Source organism: Astatotilapia calliptera, chromosome 7 (genome assembly GCF_964374335.1).
Source record: "Astatotilapia calliptera chromosome 7, fAstCal68.1, whole genome shotgun sequence".
In the NCBI taxonomy this organism is placed as follows: Eukaryota; Metazoa; Chordata; class Actinopteri; order Cichliformes; family Cichlidae; genus Astatotilapia; species Astatotilapia calliptera.
The window spans coordinates 6,809,810-6,834,666 of NC_137428.1; the positions used below are offsets into that span (position 1 = coordinate 6,809,810).

A 24,857-nucleotide genomic window follows, 5' to 3' on the forward strand; every position below is an offset into this window, starting at 1 on the left:
TGTGAGTTTACCGTAACCCCCCCCCCCCCCACCCCCCATTGCAGCAGAGCCAGAGGCCACACGCCTGCCACATGTTGGCTTTACTGACCTGTTACATTTGGTTGCTAGGTAAAGAAAACCAGCTTCTTCTAATAATGCCCATGTCCCTAGAGCCCTCTGTTCTACCTCTCCCAGAACCACACCCCTATAATCAGAATGAAACTATGTTGTGTTCTTTAATTATTTAGAGCTGAATGCCAATTTTTTAAGATATAACTTTTCAGAATTTGGCTGTAAAAAGTGGTGTTTCTTTAATTTTTCTAATATACCTTTTTATTCCTTTTTGACAGGGACACTGTACAAACTTCTGCGTGACTTTAGCCCTGCCAAACACTGTGATTCACATGTGGATCTGTTTGACTTCATCGAAAAAAACAGAAACTCCAAGAGTCATCTGTAAAGGAGTCTGTGTCCACATTTGCACTAAAATCTTGGAGGGTAGTTTTTATAACAGAAGAAAATACTGAGCTACTTAATCATTTTGAGAAGACAACTATTTTGAAGTGCTTTGTTTACATGATAATTAACTATACAGTAGCAGCCAGGAACAAAATAAACATCCAAATAGCATAATTTTGGTGTGTGCTTTGAGAGTTAGCACAGTGGTCTAATCTGCTTTATGCTAAAATTTACATTTGAGGTCACTGCCATACACCAGGAGTTGTGGTCAGAAAACATTCTGAAGACATAATTCTTGAAATTTCTTGTAATTCTGCAATCTCATTAAATTACTTATATGACAATTTATTGCCAGTTTGTGTGGAATTTTATTTAATACTAGACTGAAAGAAACTTTCAGTATTTGAGATGCTGCATACATTTGTTAACAAATACACAAAATACACATGGATAGTTACCTTAATAAAACACTATTTGCACGATAAGACTGGGATATATTTTTCAGAGTACTCCATTCCATGTCCACTACATTCTTTTGCCTCTGTTTGTCCATGTGGTGTATGTGATAGGACTGTGTTGATCCTGCAACATCATATTAATGTTGCTGCAGGACTACAATTGCACCTGAGCCATCTTGTATGCCATGTATGCTGGTTGTGGTGGGTGAAGATGACGGTGATCAAGAGGCAGCTCCTTGCATTCTAAAGTGACTCATTGTGAATTCTTATCTCTACTCTTTAGAAAGAAGTGAAAGAAAATGTCCAAAAGAAAAATGAGGTTAATCTACAAATTCTATTTGGGGCTTTCTCGTGAGCATGATTGGGAGATCTTGAGTATTTAGAAGATCTTTGGTTACAATGGTGACTGACTTCTCTGCAGCTTCTTGATTACATGTATAAAAGAAAAAGTGCAAAAATGTAAATTATATATTTGTGAAATATTGAAGAGCAAAAGCAGGACTATTCAAAAAGCTTTATTTGCCAAGATCAATGAAAACAGAATGTGTATAATAATAATAAAAATACAAGTTAGTTCTTTATACTTAGGACTGCACTTTTCTGGACCACAGACCTGTGATGTTGTTTCTGAAATCTGTTGGAGCCACTCTGGAGCAAAGTGTGCTAAAATGCCAGAAAAGAACTATCCTCGTTTTCTTCCTTAAAATATGAACATCATTAATGTTTCTGATTTTGTAATTCTCCAAAGGTTGATTCTGTTCATCTGGACGAAGCGTTTTTGGTGGGAGAAACGTTTCGTCAAGTGACTTCTTCAGTCTCAGCTGACTGCAGGTTTCCCCAATTTTATAAACAGTACATTTGCATAATGACTGAAACTAGCACCACCGAAGGAAATGCATCTCCCACTGAAAACACTAGGTCCAGATGAACAGAATCAACTTTTGGGGAATGTTTCTGATTGTTTGACCCAAAACAGTATACCACACATCAATAATATTATTTGAAGATTTGATCTGGATTAATTATCTGACTGAATATAAGAAAAATAAAATATTACAGTCTTAAAACTGTAATTTGTCTAAATTCACAGATGGATTACAGGCATATCATCAGAGTTTTCTCTAGTGGCGTCCTTCACTGTAAACATGAGATTGTAATAGTTGGTAATAGTGTTAAAAGTCATTGTGTGTTTTGAGATTACATCTGTTTACAATTCTAATCTGTAAAAATACTGAAGTAAAAACACAATGACGTAAAATTTCTGGAAAATGGTGAAGCCGGTCTGGATTCTCTGAAGCTCTGCAGATAGGCTAGATCCCAGAGTGGTGGGAGATCATCAGCCCTTAGTATCAATGTAGATTCAGTTCAGTGCTGTGTCCAGCAAATATTGCAGCTCCATCTTGTGAGTGTGCTTGTTTCCAGTGGCTGGAGCTGCTGCAGCCTCGCGACCAGCATAGCTACACACACACACACACACACACACACACACACACACACACACACACATTAAAAAAAAAAGAACAATACTGCCAATAACAATCACCTTTAACCTGGTTTACAGGTTTTTCTTTTTTTGTTTACAGATGCCTTTTCCTCTTTTTGGGAGTAAATTAAACACAAAATATGAGTGAAGAACAGTGGAATGAGGCTGTGAGTTTATTCAACATTTAAGAGTCACAACATTAAACGTCTGCTGTGTGTTTGTGTACTGACATGGCCTCTAAATGATGTATGAGTTCTCACTCCTGTTTACTATAATATCACTGCTCATGATGCAATTCAATGTGTCCTGCAGGATGGCTGTAGCTTAAGTGGTAGGGTGATCCATTTACCAGTCAAAATGTCAGGGGATCAAACCCTGGATCCTCCTGTCCATGTGCCCAAGTATAATGATAGTGTGTGTGAATGTTTTTTTTTTTTAAAGCATTCGATAAATGTGCAAATAAATAAAAACTGATGACCATGAAGACAAAGACAGGTGACTATCAGTGAGCAGCAGTGTGCTACAAAAGAGTGACGGTCAGAAGGAGTTGCACGGTGTCTTTGTAGCACTAGATAAAGCATATAAGTGCCAAGAGGAAATGTGATACTGTACTACAAAGTCAGGAATAGCAGAGAAATATGTGAGGCAAGTGCAGGACATGCAAGACAGTGGTGAGGTGTGTGGTAGAAGATGCAGATGGGTTCATGGTGGGACTGAGATTACATCAGGGATTGGCACTGAGCGCCTTCCTTTTTGTATTGGTCTTGGACAGGTTGACAGATGAGGTCAGGCTGTGTCTACTATGATGTTTGACATTATAGCCTGTAGTGAAAGTAGGCATCAGGGAAACGAGGGTCTGCAGAGGTATGCACTGGGGAGAAGAAGGTACATGAAGAATACATGTGTGTGAATTAGAAAGAGACAAGTGTAACAGTGAAGGTGGATGAGTTTAAATATCTGGGGTAAACCATCCAAAGCAAGACTGGTGAAGATAGGAGTGCACGTGGGGTGCAGTGAGTGGAGGCAAGTGTCAGGGGTGATGTATGACAGAAGGATAGCAGTAAGAATGAAAGGAAATGTAGATGGCAGACAGACCTGCTAAGTTTTATAGTTGGGTGGCACTAAAAAAACAAAAACAAAAGGCAGAGTTGAACAGGATTAGAAATGATTATATCAGAGGGACGATAAATCAGGTATGATATGTGACAGAAGAATGGCAGCACAAATGAAAGGGAAGTTTTACAAGACTAGTAAGACCTGTTATGATGTATGGTTTGGGAAAACCAAAAAGACCAGAATGGACTCGATTAGATATATCAGAGGGACAGTTTAGATTGAGGGTTTAAAGACATAGTGAGACAAGCATGGTGGTTTAGACATGTGGAGACGAACAATAGTGAACATATTGGTAAATGGACTGGTATACTGCCCTGTCTTCAGGTGTACAGTCAGCTAAAGTCAAACTTACCAGATGGGGCGTGTGTGACCGATGGTGGTGCTGATGCGGGGCTTGACATAGTCATAGTAGCCGTGGTTTTTGTGCTCTTCTTGACACCAAACCAAATCTGCATTTGGATAGTGATCAGCCTCTTCTTTCACCAGATCAAAGGGGAATGGTGACAGCTGCCAAAAAAAGAAAGATGCCACAATGTGGTTGGAATGAACACTCAAGTTTCTGCTACTTTTGGTGTGGAAGTCTGTGCGGTGTTGCCTAACAAGGTGCTGTGATTGACTTAAGGCAGACAAATACTGCACACTATAAGGCCATGCCACCATTGTTTTACCTGTACAGCAGTGAAGTATGTGAAGTGTGAAATTGCCTTGACATTAGACTAAACGAGTCACTCCACAGTCTCAGATTCAGTTTCAGCTTTTTACAGACTTACACAACAGTTTTACCAAAACACTGATTACCTGCTCGATGCGTACAACAGCAATAGCTTCGTCCATGCCTCTGTTCTTGCGTTCCCGGGTCAGTTCATAGTAAATCTTGCCGGTGCAGAAAATTAGTCTCTTCACCTTCTCAGGGTTGGTGGCTGTATGCCCATTATCTGGGATTAGACGCCTGAAATGTGTGCCTGCATGACAGAATTCATAAAAACAGAAAATAACCAAATATTTTAAAAGTTCTTGTGCACTTTTCTGATCTGTACTCACCTGGAAGCATATCATCAAAGCTGGACTTAACCTCAGGGTGGCGCAACAGCGACTTTGGAGTTAGTACTATGAGCTGCGATTAAAGACAGAGCATAGAACATGTTCAGAATTTCAATTGACTCTTATCTTGCATGTTTTGGTATATATGTCTTACGGGCTTCCTGAAAGGCAGCAGGATCTGTCTGCGGAGAACGTGGAAGTAGTTTGCAGGAGTAGAGCAGTTCACAACAATCCAGTTACAGTCATAAAGCTGATGCATGGCAAAGTCTTCAGACAGTTTCTGCCAACATACAATGAAGTAAAAAAACAAACAGAAATTACAATACAACATACAAAATTTTACGTGGAAGATTAAAAAAGATAAGAAAAGTTTAGTCAACCTGATGACAAAATGTACACAATACAATTATTTAATTCAAAAATTCAAAAGAACAGAATTATTTGTTCCAATTATTTAATTTGTTTAGGTACTAAGGTAAATTAATCAAATAAAAAATATGACTCTGACAAAGACAGAAGAGAACGGAAAATTACTAATGAGTCCAAAGAAAAACAGAAAGATACTTTTAATTGTGGCAAAATACGAATCCAACCTGCACTGCATGTTCCACTCTGTCCTTAACATACGTAGTTACTGTGATGCCACCCATTGTTTTTGCTGTTGAAGCCTCTAGCTGAACTAAGTTTTTTAAAACCAGATGGGCTGATTAAGGACTGATATAACTGAGAAACATATCAACCATGACACAGGCTTACACTAAAGCATGCTCAAAATGCACAAAATGAAGATAATGTTGTATGTTTACTTAGGTCATAGATTCCCTAGATACAGATTGTTTTTGGCTGTAGAGTTCCCCCTGCTGGCCATTAAAAAGAATGCTGATTTAACTTCTGAAATTCCTTCTCTTTTCAGACTTGAAAATCATTTACCGGTACTTGACAGACTATGATTCCTTAATGACATTCTGACACAAACTCACAGGGAATACATCTGGGTCATCATTGCACATCTGTAGAAATCTTTCAGGGCGTGCAGATGAGTGCTCTGGACCCTGTGATGAAAACGAAATGGAAGCAGTACAAATGTGATGCAGTTTTCTTTCCTGTAGTGTATTTAAGGTTTGTTTATATGTGATATTGCAGATCTCAAGTTTATTAGTAACACATAAGGCACTATGTATCCATATATGTCCTTTCATTTGCATCAAAATAATTTTACTACCATGGACAGAATAAACATTTTGTTCCAGTACAACACAGTACCCCACAGTTTTACACAGAGACATAAGTGATTTGTGCTCTGACAGTGCAACCCCGTAGAATAGTATTAAAAATATAACATTTCGTAAAATCAAGAAGACATCGATACAAGGCAGGCGTTGCATTATAAGGTGGTAATACAATCCCAAACTCTGATGGTGAGACAAATCAAATTGAGATACATGTGGAATGTGGTAGATTAAATTCTTACCATTCCCTCCATGCCATGAGGAAGCAACAACACTATGCCATTCTGTCTGACCCACTTGGCCTGTCCCGAGCTGATAAACTGATCGATGATGCACTGGGCTGTATTGTGAAAGTCTCCAAACTGGGCCTCCCATAGAACCAGTGCATTGGGACTGGCCATAGCAAAGCCTAATTCAAAACCTGCACATGGGAGAGAAGAATGAAACGGAAGCCTTGATGTTGAAACATGCCAGCAAATTGAAAAGTGACACTTCAACTGTGAAATACTGTACTTCAGGTACTGTGGGAGAGAGCGAGGTAGGCAAAGAATCATGCAAAACGCACCAGATTTTGGTACTTTAGAAGCCTTTATTGTGTTTATGTTACCTACCCAGCACTGCATATTCAGATAGAGAGCTGTTACACACAGTGTAAGGAGCTTGATCAGGGGAGATATAATTCATTGGGATGCACATCCTTTTGTCAGTATTTTGGTCATGAAGAACATGGTGTCGATGGCTGTGAAATATAACCAGAAAAAAATGAGTGGTATGACTGAGTTTGTCCTTTTTTTTTTAAATTCAGAGATAAGATGCAGGTGAAGAAATTAATACAAGCACAGGTCAAAGAGATTTAGATGCAATCACCTCTTGATATTTTATTCTTAGGAAGTTGGCTACATAAATATGTACATAGATAGTACATCTATTTCTTACCTGAACGTGCCCCTCTCCACATCCTGACCACTGAGACGCACATGGATTCCCTCCTTGAGCAGAGAGCCAAAGGCCATATACTCCCCTAGAGCCCAGTCACACAGTCGCTGGCTCACCATATTTGCACGTCCCTTTAGGACACGACTCAACCCTACAACATGAACACCAATGCAGAAAATCCAGGTCTAAAACAGCTTGAAAGTACATTCAGTGGATCTTCATTTTTGTCACAAGAGACGTGAGGGCACCTCCATGTATAGCAAAATCCTGCACTGGGACAGATGCAGCAATGTTGCCAATGTGGCTGAGCGCTTGCTCGCTGATGCCAGTCGAAGGACAGGTCATACTTCTAGGCTGACCCTCCAGTGTGAAAAAGCCTAAATACACAGACACACAAAAGCATTAAAAGCAAGAGGCATGCATGGGATGCCCTTCTTGCCCAAGATTCAAAAATATTCTGTGTATTCAGTTGTATTCATTGTATTCTGTCTTAATTTATTGTGTTTGATGTTAATTTCTTGACAAAATAGGGAGTTAAAAAAACAACACACAGAAATGGTTTAGCTTCATTAACAACATGTAGTCATACCGGGCCAGGGTGAATCTAGCCAGTGCTTGATGTGTAGGATCTTTTCATCTTTGGAGCGAGTATAAGCTTCCTCACAGATTTTGTCATAACTGGCTACTTCCTCCTGCAAGAGATCAATGCAAGTTGGGCATCTAATGAGAAAATTTAGTCTTTCTTTTTATCTTCATTGTGATTTTTAATCTAGTAACTGATAGCAACAGTATAAGTAAAATACTGGTGGCAGCCTCCTAGTAGACACACCTATGGTAATTACAAAATCCTAAGTGACTTCCTTCTCGAGTTTTAGCATTCACAAGATTTTCAGAAAACTTGAGGTTAGCTCTCTTGAATGGCTCTCTAAAATTCACACTTTAACACTCAACCTGCTGAGAAGGTCCATTACGTCATATAGACTGGAGTTGACTGTCAGTGACAGCTGTCCACATGAGAAATCTGTGTGTTACTTGATCAGTCTCAAAGAATTAGCTGAGCTTTTTCATTTGGTATAAAATCCTGACAATGATCATCATCTTCGGACTGAGTAAGCTCAAGCTAAATGTGTGATAGAGTTTAAAACTGCAGCCAAAAATCAAATCCACTTGGAGGTCAGAAGAAGTTATATTGTGTCTTTGTCTACAATTTGCATGCTTCATAACCATCTACAGCACAGGTGTGCAGGTAGCTTTACCTCATATTCTTGAGTTGTGACGACTCCTTCATCAATGAGTTTTTCAACAAATTTCTGCAGGACTCCTTTCTGCTTCTTGATGCGCTTGTACATCAGCGGCTGTGTGAACATGGGCTCATCTATCTCATTATGTCCGTTCCGTCTGTAACACACCTGAGTGAAGAGGCAAATGTTTATGTTTGTTTTTCTGATCACCTATTTGACCCTGTATGCTGTATGAAAATTTAGTATGTCAGTACTGACTGGCACACTTGTTGGCACAGTGCAGTAAAGTGACAGTCCATTTAAATGACAACAGCTGATCCCACCATCTATCATTTTAATTAGTCTTTTGACTCTATTATTTTTTCTTCTACTGGCTCATTTCACATCCACACAGTATTGTTAAAGTCTAAGATAACTGGAAGATAAGTGAAGCAAATAGACGTAGCTTCTTTTAGCAACCAACTAATCCTTGAGATAGCAACAGGTATTCTAGCCTTTTCTGAACGCACCCTGAGAATGAATATTTCATTCTCCACAATTTCATTGTACATGTACAATGATAATAAAGGGCTATTCTATTCTATTCTATTCTATTCTTTGTTGCCATTAGGGTATCATCATGCTTCACCTGACTGTAAACTACTACTACCCATTATTCTAAACTCCTCACTTTTAAAGTTTTTACCTTGATTTAGTTCATTTGTGTGTGTGTGTGTCTGTGTTTTTCTAGACTGCTTCTAACAAATGATCCTTTATTGGATTAATCAAAAATTGGACTGAATTGAATTAAACCGTCATGTTTCTAAGGTCAGATGGGGCTTAATGCCCTTTTTAGATGTTGGAAACATGCTTACTCCTACTTTATGCTTTGTTCACAGATTTACTTTCATTATTTCGGGTTATAGTTAGTAAAAGTGTTTCCTGTTTTCAAAGTATTTTTTCTTAAATAACAGCAGTTTCAGTCAGGGTCATTTTACTTGGTGGTTAACAAAAAGTTATAATAACGAGCATTTTTACCAGGTCTACAACGACATCTTTATGGAATGTGTTCCTCCATTCAGCTGCAACTTTGCACACATACATCACAGCCTCTGGATTATCTGCGTTAACGTGAAAGATGGGTGCATTGACCACTCGAGCTACATCGGTTGGGTACGGAGATGAACGAGCCACCCTGGGGTCTGTCGTAAAACCAATCTATGTGGGCAAGAGTAACACACATGTATATTAAAACCAGTTACAGTTATGACACTGTGCTCATTTTAACTACTGGAACTGCAATTCTAGCAATTCACACGCAGTGTTAAATACACAGTATTATGGTCAATTCAAAAGTACTTTTAGTGTATATTCAATAATCCATACTCCAGAAGCCTAGTTTTATCTGGGGAAAACTAATTCAGTTACAAAACCATTATTATTATTATAACCATTAAGTGATCTATTTGTTGAAATACCTGTCCATACCATAAACTTGATAACTGCTGAAAGAATTTTAAACGTAACAAACTGAATCGAACAGTCCATACCTGGTTGTTGACCACCACGTGTATTGTACCATGTGTGGTGTAGGATGGCAGGTCAGACAGGTGGAATGTCTCATACACTATACCCTGACCTGCAAATGCAGCATCGCCATGAAGGAGAATAGACATCACCTGCAAAATGATTCACCAAAATGCAAACATATTGGAAAACATCCACGGAGACATTGTCTTCTGTTTATATGGTAAAGAAAAAAATTCAACATACTCTCTTTCCCTCAGTGTCCCCACAGTAGAACTGCTCAGCTTTGGTCTTTCCCTGCACCACTGGATCAACGGCCTCCAAGTGGGAGGGGTTTGCCACGAGAGACAATGTCATGTACTTGTCACTGACCCGGTTCATCCTCCTGTGATACATCCCCAAGTGATATTTCACATCGCCAGAACCCTGAGAGCACAAAGTCAGATGCTGAACCTTTCATCTTTATTTATTTTTATTAATAACATATGTGCACATGTGCTATTCAATAGACGGCCTACACAATTTTAATATTGCAGGTGGAGCTAATGTTAACCTGAATTTAATAACCCAACATAATAATCTGCTACTTTTATTGATCTATAAAAACATAGTAATATCGCACTTAATGTAATAAATTTATATTTTAGGAAGGTGCTGTGCCACTGCATGTTCCCCTTTTAGATATACCTCTGCATTCTGCAGCCATCAGTCTACAGTTGAATTAATATGCTAGAGTTAAATACATATGGCAGGTCACATATTTTAATAATTGCATGGCATACTGACATTGGCTTTTTAGCTTGTTCTTAACAGCTAACCTAACCAACGTACTTGTGTAAGCCATAATTGCAGTGAATGAGAACTGCTGAAAAGCTGAACGGGTGTCTTACTTTGTTTTTTTTCTCAGGTTTTGATTTGATTTGATTCCACTTTTGTTTGATTTTGATTACATAACATTTTCTTAATAACAGCTATCGTTCACCTCTCACCTCTGGGTTTAGTTAGTACCACCTCTTTGCTGTCTCTGTGTGACAGATGGGGAGCACTACTAATTTGTACCCCACTTTTAACTGGACCCCATCATAGTTACTATTGATACCTTCTGGTTGGAAAAAAGAGGCTTTCTCAGCTAAAGAGTGTCAATCATTTTTAAAGTTATTCATGTGCCTAAACACATTTTCCAAACATCAGTTGTTATCATTAACACAAGCACTGTCATAGTTATATTTTTTGTGTAAATCTGTTTCATTGCTCTTGACTAAATCTAACTAAATAATGTTCAAACCTCATCCGCAGCCTCTAACTTAGAGTCAAACTGACAAAAGATTTGCTCCAGCTCCTTCCGGATCACATTTGCCAGCACATTCAGTCTGCCTCTGAAGACACATAAGAGGAATAAAAACACTTCAATAAAGATACAGTAATTCTACCTTTGTAACACATTTCTGCACATTCCTAACAGAGATGCAACAGGTTTGAATTGGCTACCAGTGATGAGCTGAAGAGTTTAAATGAATTTGTGGCTCTTACTATTAGTGTAGACAATCACCTATATGAACAAAACAAGGAATGGAACGACAAGTCTCAGCCTTCCTCTGGCTGTAGTTCCCGTCCCGATTCTGCCCTTTGGTTCTCCCTGCCTTCCACTTCCAGCACAGCACTTAAAGCTCCTCTGTTCGCCATTCTGAGGGGCCAATGCAGCTCAGTCAGGCTATACTAGCACCTGAGGAATAGCAGCTGAGAACCAAGTTGAAGCTGTCTTTTTTGTGGTCAGTCTGGTCATTTTGTACTTGAACTTGCCCAGTATGACCAAAAGACAATACCAACCAGTAAGAGTGGGGATCATTTGTGTAAACTGCTGAGGATGAAAAAAATTTCAGAAGCTTGTAGACAGTTTTAGTTCAGCTCTGGTGTTGGTGCATGGGGCCTTTCTTTCTCAATATGTGGACATGGTACACTACATCCTTGTACTCTGCGTTTAACACCTGCTGAAAGAACTATGATGTAGGTAGCTGCAAGCTGCTAACTGTCGAGTTACACAACATTGCCAAAAGTATTTGCTTGTCTGCCTTCACAACTTTATGAACTTGAGTGAAATCATATTCTTAATCCACAGGTCAAAGGAGCTTGCAAAGAAAAGCGTCTGGACTTCTTTAAGTTACTTGAAGACGTTTCACCTCTCATCCGAGAAGCTTCTTCAGTTCTAAGGTCAAATGGTGGAGAGTCCCAGATATAAACCTAGTGGGAGTAACCCCCCACAGAGGGACAAAAGGACCCCCTGATGATCCTCTAATCGCCTGAGCCAAGGTGTGAAACTGGGTGTGGGTCCCAATCAGCCAGAGTTTCGGGTGAGTTCATTGTGAAACCTGGCCCCACCTTATCATGCGACCAAACAGCCACTTCACAAGCGCATGGCACAACACAGAAGAGCCACCTCCACAGGACAAGACTCAGCAGTCCATCTGCATCTTAAGGATAAAGGACACTCTTTCGAGGATGCCAATGTTCACATTTTGGACAGAGAGGACAGATGGTTTGAAAGAGGAGTGAAAGAAGCCATCTATGTCCACTGTGAGCGACCATCTTTGAACAGAGGCGGGGGTTTACGACACCAACTCTCTGCCATCTATAATCCAGTTTTGAGATCCCTTCCCAGACGCCTTAACGCCCACTCACATCCTGGGCCATCTGACCTCAGGAATTCGCATGATAAGGTGGGGCCAGGTTTCACAATGAACACACCCGAAACTCTGGCTGATTGGGACCCACACCCAGTTTCACACCTTGGCTCAGGCGATTAGAGGATCATCAGGGGGTCCTTTTGTCCCTCTGTGGGGGGTTACTCCCACTAGGTTTATATCTGGGACTCTCCACCATTTGACCTTAGAACTGAAGAAGCTTCTCGGATGAGAGGTGAAACGTCTTCAAGCAACTTAAAGAAGTCCAGACGCTTTTCTTTGCAAGCTCCTTTGACTACGATGACCTGGATGACTGAGAACCTTCACAGACCTTAATCCACAGGGTTTAATATGATGTCTACCCACCCTTTGCAGTCACACTATATTTTTTAAGGTCAGACACTGACTGTGCACGAAAAGGCCTGGTTTGCATTCATTCCAAAGGTGTTCTATTAAGTTAAGGTCAGTACTCTGTGCAGGCCAGTCCCCACCAAAGTTCTTCCGCACCAAACCCGCTCTCCATGTCTTTATGGAACTTACTTTGCCCAGTGGTATGGAGTCATTTTGAAGCAGGAAGGGGGCACCTTCAAACTATTCCCACAAAGCATGAAATTGTACAAAATATCTTAGTATGCTGAAGCATTAAGATTTCCATTTACTGGAAGTGGCCGAGCCCGCCAAAAAAAAACAAAAAAACAACCTTCCTCCATGAAACTTTACACTTGGAACAATGCAGTCTGGCAAATTTTGTTCTCTTGGCAACTGACAAAACCACGCTTATCCATTGGATTGCCAGATGGAGAAGCTTGATTCGTCACTTCAGTGAACAGGTTGTGTGCTTTACACCACTGCATTGTTGGGTATTTTACTTGTAAAACCACTCTGACCTATGTATGTAGGGGAGCGTTATCCATGGGATAAACAAGCCTTTTCTTTTTATCTGAGGGTGTGACTGGGTCTGGAGTGCTTGGAAAAATTATCTGAATTTCTCTGATAAACCTGCTTCAGCAGGGATGACAATGCTGTTCCATTTGTTATTCTGTTTCTCCCTGGTTGATTTCTGACCTTCTTTCTTGTGCATTTAAGAGCTTTCTTTGCGTGTGTGTTTCCTTTCTTTCCGTTCTGCCTAAGAGGGAATGTGTTCTGCCTGGTGTTGCACAGTCCTGATTACCCCAAGAGTCTAGATTACCCACACTAAAAAACAAGATCAATCAAACCCTCAAGGAACTCAGAACCAGACCCTGCAAGAATTTAGAAGAGGAACTTGCAACACTTCCACCTTACTGCATTTTAGAGGTATTGCACTGGAATTTTGTTGTTGCCCATCTTCTACCCCTCCTATACTTCTAACACCATCTCCAACAAAAAAGGCCTCAGAGTTTTATATTGGCACACCTTTGCAAATCTCTGCTTTAGTACTGTATCACCCTAAAAGAGCACTTTGCTCTCAGACTGCTGGTTTATTTGTGATTCCTTGGGTACTCAAAAGTAGAATGGGAGGCAGAGCCTTGAGCTTTCAGGGCTCTCTTCTGTGGAATAAGCTCAGAGTTTGGACTTGGGCGACAGACACCCTCTCTACTTTTAGGCTTAAAACTTTCCTTTTTAACACAGCATAAAATTTGGGCTGGATCTTCCCTTAGTTACCCTGCAATAGGAAGAGATTTCTTCCTGTTAAAAGGAAGTTTTTCCCTATCACTGTTGCCAACATGTTTACTCATAGAGGGTCATCTGATTGTTGGGGTTTTCTCTAGTTCATCTCTATTACTGTTGGGTCTTTATCTTACAATATAAAGTGCCTTGAGGCAGCTGTTTTTGTGATTTTTTGCTACATAAATAAAATTGAATTGAATTAGAACTGAATTTGCTGGTCATCGATATGCAAAAGGTAAAATTCATAGCCATGGCACCTGTGTGGCATTCCCATGATTACACTCTCCACTCCACTCTGACTGGACTTGTCAATGATGGTCTTCAGGGCTGGAATGAGCGACTCACAACCTTCCAGGCCAAAGCGCTTCTCTGAAGACCACTTCCTTTGGAGAAATTCCTCAAACCTGCAAAAAGTTGGTTGTGGTGTTTCACACTGTGGCTCGGAACTTTACACTTCCATCAGACTGAGAAAGGCCTTTTAAACTTTTAGTTATTTGTTGAGGCGTACTAAGAAAGTGAAGCACCACAGACACACCTGGTTGACTGGATCATTCTGGCCAGTAGGGTCCTCTTCTCCTCCAGAGTGCACTGCATGACTCCTGGAGTCTCAAACTTCTGTCTGATCCATTGGCACTGTTCCATGTCATTAATAAACATAAACTCTACACCGATGTGTTGACAGTAAGCTCTCTAAGAGACAAAAAAAAGTTACGTTTGTATTAGTTTGGATAAAAAAGAGGTTCCTGTTACAACTTTTCTTGGCTGTGTGTATCTGCTGATATATGGGTATCTAAATCAGCATCTATATGGGTATCTATACCACAAAGACATTGGAAATCAAACAAGTTGGATCATCACATTCTGTGTTTAAAAAATAAGCATTTATATATATGATCCTTACCTCAAGGCGGTATATGATCTCTCTGAGAGGCAGAGCACTTTCATTCCCACCAATGAAGGTGGTAGTGGGAAGCCGGAACACCTTATCTAAGTCACTTTCAGCCAGCCCATAAATGCCTGCAGTGTAAACAATGAAATAAAAAATCTTTCTTTCAGCCCATCATCGCACAATACATGTAGGCTGTGAAATTGATAGGACAAAACCAAATGGCAACTTCTAGAATAGAAAAATGAGGCAGACAAACAATGGTACAGTCGACAGAAAACGTATGTATCGTGTTAGTGTTTCTGACATTTTAGGTGTTTAGGTGAGTGAAATTGTTATTAGCCTGTTACTTAGAACTGTGTATGTAGAAGATGCATCTGTACAGTTTGTAAACGCAGCTTCCTAACCAAGCCTTCCACCCTCTGGCCCAAATGTAACACTTTTGGCTTCAAAAGACCAACAATGCGACAGCTAAAACACTAAGGTAGAAGACTCTGCATGAAGAGTTGTTAGTTAAACAACAGCTACACATAACTTTTAGTGATCTTATTAGTTTGGGTAATTTTTTAATTGTTTCACTTTGTTCTATCAATTTTGTATGTATGTGGGTTTTCTTTACATCTTATGTCTTATAAAGTACACAGCATTTTGAATTGCCTAACTCAAAGGTTCAGGGTAAAGCCACTTTTCACGCCTTTAAATTGCTTTTTATCTCTGGCATTTTGACTATTATAACAAAATGAATTAAATTCATTCACAAAGAAACATCAATGGTTTGCAATCTTTTTTATTAAGTGGCTATAATAATTTTTCTTTGACTGAAAAATGCTTAAGTAAGTTTTGCAAAGATTTTTATCTTTACCCTGTGTGAATCCATATGAACTTAAACCCCTGTCTATAATATTTGCATTGAGCTGTACAGGGATTTGATTTGATTTAAAAATGACTGACATATCATATGTCCTTACAACCTGACCTGAACACAAGATGATTCTATTATTTCCCATTATGCAGTTCTCTTGACATAATCTCACAAGCAGCGAAAGCAGTTTGATCTTTGTGGATTAAACTGGTCAAGTCTTCCTTTAAGGAACATTTTAGCTTAAAATCTCAAATCTCTCTTTCTATCCTTTAATTCATCAGGGGCCAAAGCTCTTTTACAGCAGCTGCAGCATCAAATCTCAGCTGATTACATTCTCAAAATGACAGAGCTTTCTTTCTCAAAACCCCGAGGCTCTGAATTAACTCGCCAAACAAGGTCAGGCAAATCACCCCTTAATATCAGCATCCATGGTTTAAACTCCTGAACCATGGTCATTATGTAATATTAACTTTTCATTTAGCTTGGTTTTATGGGTCTGTAATTTCCTAATAACTTGCCTGGAAAGAAACAGATAACCTGTCATAAATACATAACTCTGTTATTTTTTTAATGCTTTTTTCCCCTCCTTCTTTTTTAAAGCTCCAAGCTATAGTCACAGAAACCACACATAATGAGAAGCAATGTACTTAAAGCTGAAGGTAGGTTAAGTTTACTGGTCAAATGGTGCGCCAATGTAGTGAAGAGACACGGTCTAAGACGTCAGAGTGGCTTGTGTTTATCTAAGCATGCAATGTCCTCGTCACACCAAACCGTGATAAGACAAAACTAGATAGACAAGGGGCAGGGCAACTTGTTGTATCTATGTCTTTTTGTGCATCTCTGTCAGCAAATTAGTACAGAGTACTCTGCTTATCATGGGGGATTATTAATTCAATACATCCCAGTCAGCGTGTTACATAGGAGATCTTTAGACTTTTCTGCCTTTCTGAACTACCTCGCACATAAAAACCTAGCCTTGTTTTCTTTGATGATGTAACATAATCAAGTAGTTTCTGCCTGTAATCTAATCATAGTAACATTTTATTGAAGCACACTTAGATAAGCCTGTAAAAGTCCTGCTTGACCTCATTGGGCACTGAGCAAAGGTTGTCAGGAGCCAACAAGCACACCTTCTTTCATGGGTGACTTGCTGCAAGACAGTTATTATTAGTTATAGTTAGTTATAATATCAAAGAAGTATGTTTTATGGCAAATGCACATGCACTGACACTCATGTTTTTTCTCTGACAGACACACACACACACAAAGTGTGGGCCTGTGATAGTAAATAAAAGAGGAGGGAGGCTAAAAGATAAGAAAGCAGGGTTGTCACATTGATAAAGAAAACTGAAAGGGTAAATGGGTCGGTGAAGGTACATAAGGAGTGGATCAGTGATAAAAGAGCAGTGGGACAATTAAAGGTATCAAATATATCATGACAAAAAGGATCAAAGTATAAAAATAACAGGAAAAGAAAAGCCAGCGGAAAAAAGAGAAAATGAATAAACATGCAACAGGATTATTGTTCTCACCGACGTTCTGGAAACCAATAGTACAGGGGGCATCGTCAAAGTCTACACAACTGATGTCCAGGGGATCCAGCTTGGCTATGTGATGCCCTCTTACCTACACAGAAGGGAATATGGCTCAATGCATCGATTATTGATACTGAAAGTGTCCATTACTGTTTTTGGTGCACTGGGAAAATTGCAATTATAATGGTTATATGTCAGCTATTTCATTCACTGATTTTTTTTTTTGTATTTCTATGTGTATTCTTCCCCATTTATTTATTAATTATTTTTATTCTTAACATAAATAACTACATAAATAAATCTGTTTATAAATAAAACATTAATAATACTGTAAATTGAAAAGACACAGACAAAAAGTACTGAACACATGAAGAAAGGGAGGTGCAAAAAGGCATGGAAAGTCATGACACCAGCGGAAATGAATCAATAATTAGAACGTTTCTTGAAGATGTTTTACGTCTCATCCGAGATTCTTCTTCAGTTCTAAGATCAACTGGTGGAGAGTCCCAGATTTTAAGCCCTAGAGTCCCCCAAGAGGGTCATGGACCCCTTATTGATCCTCTACCTAATCACACAGACTAAGGTGTAAAAACGGGTGTAGGTCACAATCAGCCAAAGCTTCGGGTGAACCCACTGTGAAACCCTATCATGTGATTTCCTCAGGTGAAATGGCCCAGAATGTGAGTGGGCGTTAAGGCGTCTGGGAAGGGATCTCAACAATGGATTATAGATGGCAGTTGTTCAGTTGTTCATGGCAGTTGGCCTCTGTTCAAAGATGGTCGCTCACAGTGGACATAGATGGCTTCTTTCACGATGTGAACATTGGTGTCCTCAAAAGAGTGACCTGTCCTTTAGATGCAGATGAACACCCAAGTCTTGTCCCATCGAGGTGGCTCTTCTGTGCTGTGCCATGTGTTTTTGGCTGTTTGGTCTCTCTGATGTAGAGGTCTGAGCAAACCTCACTACACTGTACAGCATATAATATGTTGTTAAGCTTGTGTTTAGGAGTTTGTCTTTGGGATGAACCCGTTTTTGTCTGAGTGTGTGGCTGGGTCTGAAGTACACTGGGATGTCGTGCTTGGAGATGATTCTCCTGAGTTTCTCTGAAAAACCTGCTACATAGGGGATGACAATATTGTTGTGTTTGTCTTTCTGATCCTCCCTAGTTGGTGTCTTCTTTTCTGTGCATTTTTGCTGACTTGATGAAAACCCATTTAGGATAACCACATGTTTTAAGAGCTTCCCTTACATGTGTTTGTTCCCTCTTTTTCCCTTCAGGCTTAGAGGGAACATTTTCAAGTAGTAAATATATTTCAGTTCAATACTTTTCCTTGTGTCATTTCTCACTAATACACAGTTTATGGGTCTATGGTTTCTTTTATTTGTATGTGTGGACTGGATGGATTATTATTGACATCTGGTAAGAATATCATGCCAATAGCACCTTTAAAAATATTGACACAAACGTACACAGGTCCTGTACGTACGTTTGTGTCATTTTAAAACACAACAGCTCCCCATTCTGATGAGTTTCTAACACAATTTCCAAAGGCAGAAACTGTCTCTTTATATCCCATTATCAACTCAGACTTGCATGAACAATGGTCCAATAATGCATAATGCATTGGTGTAGTCTTGGACTATTTGAGGGTTTTTAATAATGGAAACTAAGCATTCAATTTACAGATGAATCTGAGGTCACAACATTGCCAATTCGGGATGTAAGGCTGAAATTATGTCCACAATCAGTCATCTAAATTTTTGAAAAATCAAATACCATTTATTCCTCATTTGGTGGTGATAGCTGCTCTTGGTCAGTTTTCACGTTCACCTTGAATTTTTTAGAGTAAGGTTTTATAAACAGCAACTTAATTATTGACCATGGCATTGAACACCTGCCTCGCACTTTCCACAATCTACTAAAGAAAATATTGTGCAGTAGTTAATGGCAAAAGGAACTAAAGTAGAATTACTTTTAGTGTACCGTGTCAGAGTAAAACACCAGACTGAAAGTTGTTAATCTTTTGTTTTTTCCTTTATGAATAAACTGAAAAGGCTTACTTTAATTTTGCTTCCTTATCATTTCACTGCAGATTATAGCAGAGAACTGATGATATATGTGAAGTGGGTTTTACTATCTTTGCATTTTGTAACACAGTCTGTGTCACTTCCAGAAACTAAAATGAAAAAAAAAAACCCTAACTCTACAATAATGAGACACAAAACATTTTCTGTGTGGTTGCAGTTAACCTGGTATGCTCGAATAAGTGAGTGTACGGCTAGATGATCCTCCACCAGCTTCTCCACACTGGGTTGAGTCCCCACCAGTGCCTGGGCACTGGACAGTCTTTCTGAAGTCCTACTGAGGTGTGGTGGGCCCTGATAGGCTGCACCAGGCAGAGCCCCAGCACTGGCATTACGGAAAAACACATCCCAGGACTGCATAGAGAAAGAAAGAGACAGTTTACTCAGCAATATGCTAACTAGTCACATGAATTAATAGCCTGTCACCAACGTAGTTAGGTTAAACAGTGATTACTAAGCAAGACTCAAGTCAAGTCACTGTTATCGGGAGCATTTGCCATAACTGGCAATGAGGCAAGATTTACAAAAATCAGTGTAGGTAAAATGAAAACACATAACTTTTTGAAGGCAGTTTACTCACACTCCTGTAGAGATTAAGAATGAATTGTACCCCAAGTTAATATCCGTGTGAGGGCAGGAGAGTGACTACTTCTTGCAATTTAGTGTGAGTCATTACATTACGAGCTTTTCACCATGTACTTAGTGCAAAGCGTACAGTGATTCTCCCAGGCTGACTACGGGAATCCACATTTTAATTTATCAATGTAAGCATTTTGGTTGCTGCTATACTTTTATTTTGGAGGAGAGTCAGAGAGGAAAGCAAGGGTACGGTACCATGTCTACCAAACAAGTTGAGAAACTATGGTTCCACCCACACATATCTGCTTATTAGTGTTAAGTAACTACAACTGTACTCACCTCAATGGAAGCACAAACTTCTGGATAATCTGTACCTTACTGCAGGACCAAATTAGATGCAGTAAGGCCTAGGAGCCAGCTATTGGCTACAACTACATCACACTTGACTTTCAACTGACAAGATGAGTTATAAAACAAAATCTCAGACTGTGCAGTTTTTATAACGGGGGAAACTATCAATAGACACCAAAATTGTTTTCTGGACTGGACAATAAACATTTTTAATGTTCGGCTGGCCACTTAACCATGGAATTCTATGTGAACTGACTAATTTATGCAGGCAACTTCAAGTTGCCACTCCAGGAACTACAGTTTTTTGCATTTCATCATGTAGACTGGTGTCATAGTGCACACTCTGTGTGATGTCTAAGTGAGAATAGTGCAGGTAGTTGTCTATTGCATTTACACTGAGTGTGTCATGTATCCTTTACACTCTATTCAGGCAGCTCCATCACCTAAATTCCAGGATTTCCACTAATAATGTGTCTTCAGTGGATTGTCACTGTGCAACATGTCAAGAAGTACAGGTGTGGACAATTTTGTGTCTTGACGATCATGTGTGAAAATTTTGTATTTTCAAGTTTTAGTAAAATTGTCAACTTTCTTTCTTTACATGTGTATTTAGTGGTCGTTATTTATGTACTTATTTATTATTATTTTCCATTTTTCGACCTCCCCTCCAGCCACCACCAACATCCCAATTTATTTTCAAAATCTGTTTCTGTTTATCTTTTTAAATTTCATCATAAATTTCTGCTCCTTTATACAAATTTAAACACTGTGTCATAGTCACCTTTTCAGTTATGGGTTAATCACCATCATACTTTGGTCCCATGCCAGGCAACCTAATACCTGTCTGTAACTGATGGAGGTGGAGTTATTTTTCACTGTTATGTATTAGGTCATCTCTGCCGACCAAGACACTTGGTTGGTTTTACATGCAGTTTCATATTTTAAACATATATAATTGACAACGACATCAAACACAGAATTAAATTCATCTGTACCTTGTGTACACTCTTTGGATTCTCCAGCCATGTGTAGTACATCTCCTCCACATAGTTAGAGCTAGTGCCATTAAGAAAGGGTTCACTAGCTAGAGGTGTGTTCAGGTGCCTTGCGGGCTGAGATGTCCTTAAGCCCTGTTTAACTGCCAACGGTACAGGCTTTGATAGGCTCTGGGCCATTTGTACAGCCGTTAAAGGCCAAAGCCTTACAACCGTAGTCCTTAAGCGGTGCATAGCAGCAGATGAGTCACAGTTCTGCAGGACCACTCTCCTGGACAAGGAGATCCTCCAGGCTAATCAGCAGCTGCCCGTCTTCAAATCCATCTGGCTTGCTGAAATGGAGAGATTGGCTTATCTGCAGACACTGCCCCTTTTCTTCTCTCAACTGTCCAATGGATCCTGCAGATTCCAAATATAGATTTTGTAATTGAGCAAACCCAATAAGGCTAATATTAAATATATTTTAGTGGAAAAACACAAGGTAGGGCCAAAAAATTTTTTATTCAGTTTCTCAGTACTTGTATGTGAATGAAGTGCTAGTTGTAAATTCAGGTATGCATTTTGCCATATGTAGCTGCAGAGATTACTTAAAAATTCTGAAAATGTGATATGTACCATAGGCAGCATATGGACTAAGGCCTCAATTATTTCAGAAAAGACTGGGGAAGGAGTCCAAGACTACCATTACATGCTAAAGAAGCAGAGGGTTGCTAACAAGCACAGAAAAGTGGCTAACAATTTGTGATTTCCTTACCCCTAAATCTTGGTCAATATTTAAAAGGTGAACAACAAGAAGTACTTTTGCAACCAGGCCCCTGCTCACCATTAATGAAAAATGCAGGTTTAGGGGGGATCTCTAGAGGCAAGATGTGCCCCATGTTTATACGGCCTATGACTTAGTTATAAGGTTTAAGACTCAGCATTTAGCTATTATATTCAAGCCTTAGATTTAGTTATGGTTTTCAGTATTATGTTATACAATATAGGGACACTATTCACACACTATATGCACATACCCCTATTAAATGTAGGCCTAACTCTAACGGCTGCAAAATGTTGCAGTTTATTTCAGCAAGCAACAAAGCATGTCAAAAATAATAGCTTTCACTTTTAAAGACACCTTAGTAGTTCCTAAAACCTGGACTTTAATCTTTAGCAGATTTTACTGAAAAAGAGAATGTATGGCTTTTGGTGTATTCCTAGTCATTACTTTTTAGCATTTTATGGCAATCTAATTGAATGTTTCTGTGAGCACAAGTTAAGCAGTAAGACAACACAGGGGAATTTAGTTACGAAAACCCAGAAAAATAACACTGGCGCGGGTTAACAACACATCTAACGGGTCTTTCCAGGAAAAAAAGTAAAATTAAGTTCACTGAGGGAGGCATAAAGCCTAAACACAGACAACAAGCCTCGTAACCTTAAAATCTGCATTCAGTAAATACAATCCCAAACACAAAGCAAGAACACTTCAAAAACCGTACTATCACTATGAAGCATTAATCAGGTTCAAAGTAAAGTTTCCCGTTAAATAAAGCTTTTAGGATAACACTTCATTTGTATCGAGTTTGTTACCTTTTCCACCGTCTCGTAGGTGCTTTTGACGCCTTCCCCGGAGCCTCCCGTGTTGTAAATGAGTGAAAGTCATTGGTCCTGTCGTAGACTAAAGTCTGTGCGCGCGCGTGTGTGTCGCGCGGGAGCGCTGTCTCGTTCCTGGTGCTGAAAAGCGTCCTGATAGTGAACTCTTTACAAATACTTGTTTAAGCAAGCAACAAAGAAAACGTTTTCGTTCTCTGGTGTTCTCGGCCTTGCTGAACGCAGGGTTAGTTTTGTCTGTTCAACTCAAATGATATGCATGTTTAAAATGCGCCTAATGTGGGCAGAGATGTAATGAATGGATAACTACATCTCGAATGTAGTCACATTTAAATAAAACCAAAACATTTTTTGTGGTGTTTTTTTTATTACATAGAAATATATATTTTTCTGATTACAGTAAATTTCATTACTGATGAAAACCGCACGAGTACACATACAAACACTCAAGAGATGACTATAACTCTAAGAAAAAAGAGGTGTTAAAAGTTATGTGTTGGTGTAGAAGGCTGATACTATCACCGTTTGAGTCACAATGTTGTCAGTCTGGTTGGTAAAAAAAGCAGAATTTCTAATTATCGCATCTTGTTTCATGAAGAAAAATATACCTGTATTAAAATCTGAGATGGTTAATTCATATGGCTCACAGTATATAATCAAAGTACTTCAAAGCAGACCTTAAGTAAAAAAGCATTTTATCCCTCAGCTTATTAATTTGTTCTCAGACAGGCTCCGATACCTCTGCACCACTGACTTTGATGTTAATATGTATTCATGTAATTGGTGTTTTGGCAACACAGCTTAATTCATGATGCTAATGAAGTATTTGCAACACTAAAGGCAGACACAGAGGAGACAAGAAAGACATTCACACATATACTTCAGGTGGTGGTGACACAGATTTTCAGCCACTTCATTATGTAAACTTGGATCTCACAGCACAAATAATTAACATAGTAATACCACTCTGCATTCAAAATAGAATAAATGCATTTACACCACTGCCAGAAAATGTTTTACATTTCATGAAAGCTTTATTTAATTAAATATTTAATTAAACGAATTGCAAACATAACAGAAGTTTTGCCCTTTAAACTTTCCTTTAATAAAAAATCATCGCTCTTCAGCCTTGCTGAAGCTACTGCAGACAGCTGACTGCCTCTTCTCTGAAGAATTCTTGCCTTGTTTGGCTCTGTACTTGAAAACAATGGACGTCATTAACAATCAAATCCGGGCATAACACATGAACATTTCACACCTCAATTTTTTTTGTAAAGAAAACAAAATACTAAATAAAACGACAAAGCCTTAAAAATCGCAAATATATTCTCCTTATCTAGTCTTTAATTAAACATGACTTTTATCAGTTTCTTGGTACTATCCCATGGATGCTGGGAATATCATTTTTTGTGTGTGCATGTGTGTCTCTATCTCTTTTCAGGCTGACAGATCACATGTTCCTGGTTCTGTACTGCTGTTTGTGATGTTTTATTTTTTATTTTTTGTTATTGTTGTTGTTTTTTATGGTGTGCTAGTCTTTTTCTTGTTTTTCAGGTTGAAAAACCTGGTCCTGGATGAATAAGAAAGTGCAACAAGATTTCCATAGCAGAAGCCAAGAGGAGAAATGGCCTGTTTTCCAAAGATCCATGCAAAGATCCCAAGGTGTGCTTTCAGCTACAAGTGAATAACAATACAAGGGCAGATCCTGAGCTGAAATTGAGCAATGCTAGAAGAGCATTGAGGAAAACAGGCATCACACAATATCAATGCTGGTGTACCTAAGAGCAGAGAACAGCAGCCTCCAAGATCAATCTCTCAGAACCAGCATTGCAACATTGCAAATACTACTACTACTACTACTACTAATAATAATAATAATAATCATAATAATCATAATGATGCTGGTGCAAGAGTACTAGAAAGAGACATCATATTAGCTTTTTTTCATTCTTGAATTTAAAATCCTTCTAAAACTCTGGTTTTCTTCCACAGTGTGTCTTTTATCGTGTCTTCCTCCCCTCACCCCTAACCAGTTATATATTGAAAAACTTTCCTCGATGTCTGCCACTGCGATGGTTACTGTATCCTGTACAATGAGGTCGCTATTGTCTCCTCTTAGATTCGTACCCACCCTCTCTCCCTTTTTCAAATAATTCACTTCTTATGGGGATCTGCCTGACCCAGGAACTGGC

The 24,857-nt window shown here is 39.1% G+C and overlaps 2 protein-coding genes across 4 annotated transcripts in view; one reads left to right on the forward strand and one right to left on the reverse strand.

Moving 5' to 3' along the window:
* The window catches only part of LOC113025254 (poly(ADP-ribose) glycohydrolase-like), an 18,705-nt gene extending 17,008 nt beyond the window's left edge, over positions 1–1,697 (forward strand). Inside the window, exon 16 of the mRNA XM_080304510.1 lies at positions 330–1,697. Within this exon, the coding sequence (XP_080160636.1) occupies positions 330–439 (110 nt within the window). The 3' untranslated portion in view covers positions 440–1,697. The remainder of the gene's footprint in view (positions 1–329) is intronic.
* Positions 1,396–22,797, reverse strand: ogdhb (oxoglutarate dehydrogenase b). Of its 3 annotated transcripts, XM_026172805.2 has the most exons (24): positions 22,645–22,797; positions 21,070–21,468; positions 19,310–19,498; positions 17,057–17,150; positions 14,678–14,793; positions 14,312–14,466; positions 14,034–14,180; positions 10,734–10,824; positions 9,695–9,874; positions 9,472–9,600; positions 8,960–9,139; positions 7,958–8,110; positions 7,291–7,393; positions 6,950–7,078; positions 6,702–6,852; positions 6,377–6,504; positions 6,008–6,186; positions 5,517–5,588; positions 4,691–4,816; positions 4,537–4,609; positions 4,294–4,457; positions 3,848–4,002; positions 3,475–3,500; positions 1,396–2,353 (listed from the first exon to the last, which is right to left on the reverse strand). In XM_026172805.2, exons 2-23 carry the CDS (start codon positions 21,301–21,303, stop codon positions 3,485–3,487), a joined length of 2,964 nt encoding a protein of 987 aa, XP_026028590.2. In that variant the 5' UTR covers positions 21,304–21,468; positions 22,645–22,797; the 3' UTR covers positions 1,396–2,353; positions 3,475–3,484. The 3 variants fall into 3 exon arrangements, with proteins under 3 accessions (XP_026028590.2, XP_026028587.2, XP_080159521.1); XM_026172802.2 differs by lacking the exon at positions 3,475–3,500; XM_080303395.1 differs by lacking the exons at positions 1,396–2,353; positions 3,475–3,500 and adding an exon at positions 2,533–3,250.
* Between the last annotated feature and the right edge of the window lie 2,060 nt (positions 22,798–24,857).

Excerpts from the sequence above, each read along its gene's own strand:
- ogdhb (XM_026172802.2), bottom strand. The coding sequence starts at position 21,303 with ATGCACCGCTTAAGGACTACGGTTGTAAGGCTTTGGCCTTTAACGGCT. Across the intron at positions 14,794-17,056 it reads TATTGGTTTCCAGAACGTCG|GCATTTATGGGCTGGCTGAA; the intron begins GTGAGAACAATA and ends TTTACACTGCAG. Across the intron at positions 8,111-8,959 it reads AAGATGTCGTTGTAGACCTG|GTGTGTTACAGACGGAACGG; the intron begins GTAAAAATGCTC and ends CTCTTCACTCAG.